Here is a 599-nt window from a genome sequence, read left to right as displayed (position 1 = left end):
AATTTTTTAAAAATATAATTATTATTTATTATACTTCTGAATAATTGTTTTTTTCCATTTTAATACTATATTATATGCGGCATACATATGTTTAATTTACATTATATATTTGTTTTATTTCATAATAAACACATAATGAATGTTAGATACTATTTATACAAAATAAACCTTTATTACATTTATAAAATTATCTTTTATGAATATCCTTACCGTCTCAAATATACTTACGTTTACTTTTAGCCATTAAATGTTAATATATAATTATTTTCAATGAATCCTTATAGAATATTAATTTCTTTTATTTTTTTATTACAATAATAATTGTTGTTTAAATGATAATATTTCAAAATTGATGTTTGATATCTTACTATATATAACAAAAAAATATACATGATAGAATATTCTTATTTTTATTTTAATATATAATAGTTTCTATACATTCTTTATTACAAATATATAAATTTTTTTTTATTTTTTATTCCTTAAGTAAAACAATGTTTGTTTAAATATCTACAATTATAATATATTTAATAGTAGTAGTCTGCTGACTTATATGCTATTCTATACCCCTCATCAAGTGAATTTTCATATGTCTTCTC

The 599-nt window shown here is 17.0% G+C and overlaps 1 protein-coding gene across 1 annotated transcript in view; it reads right to left on the bottom strand.

The window, feature by feature from the left end:
* Positions 1 to 527: 527 nt before the first annotated feature.
* The window catches only part of PGO_003555 (variable surface protein), a gene marked incomplete at both ends in the record, with an annotated part of 1,207 nt that continues 1,135 nt past the window's right edge, over positions 528 to 599 (bottom strand). The window contains one exon of the mRNA XM_028691332.1: positions 528 to 596. Coding sequence (XP_028547133.1) covers positions 528 to 596 — 69 coding nt within the window. The remainder of the gene's footprint in view (positions 597 to 599) is intronic.

The sequence above is a fragment of the Plasmodium gonderi genome (genome assembly GCF_002157705.1).
Source record: "Plasmodium gonderi DNA, contig: Pgo-contig_471, whole genome shotgun sequence".
Taxonomy (NCBI): domain Eukaryota; phylum Apicomplexa; class Aconoidasida; order Haemosporida; family Plasmodiidae; genus Plasmodium; species Plasmodium gonderi.
The sequence above is the reverse complement of the archived record's forward strand: the minus strand, read 5'-3'. Positions and strand labels throughout refer to the sequence as shown.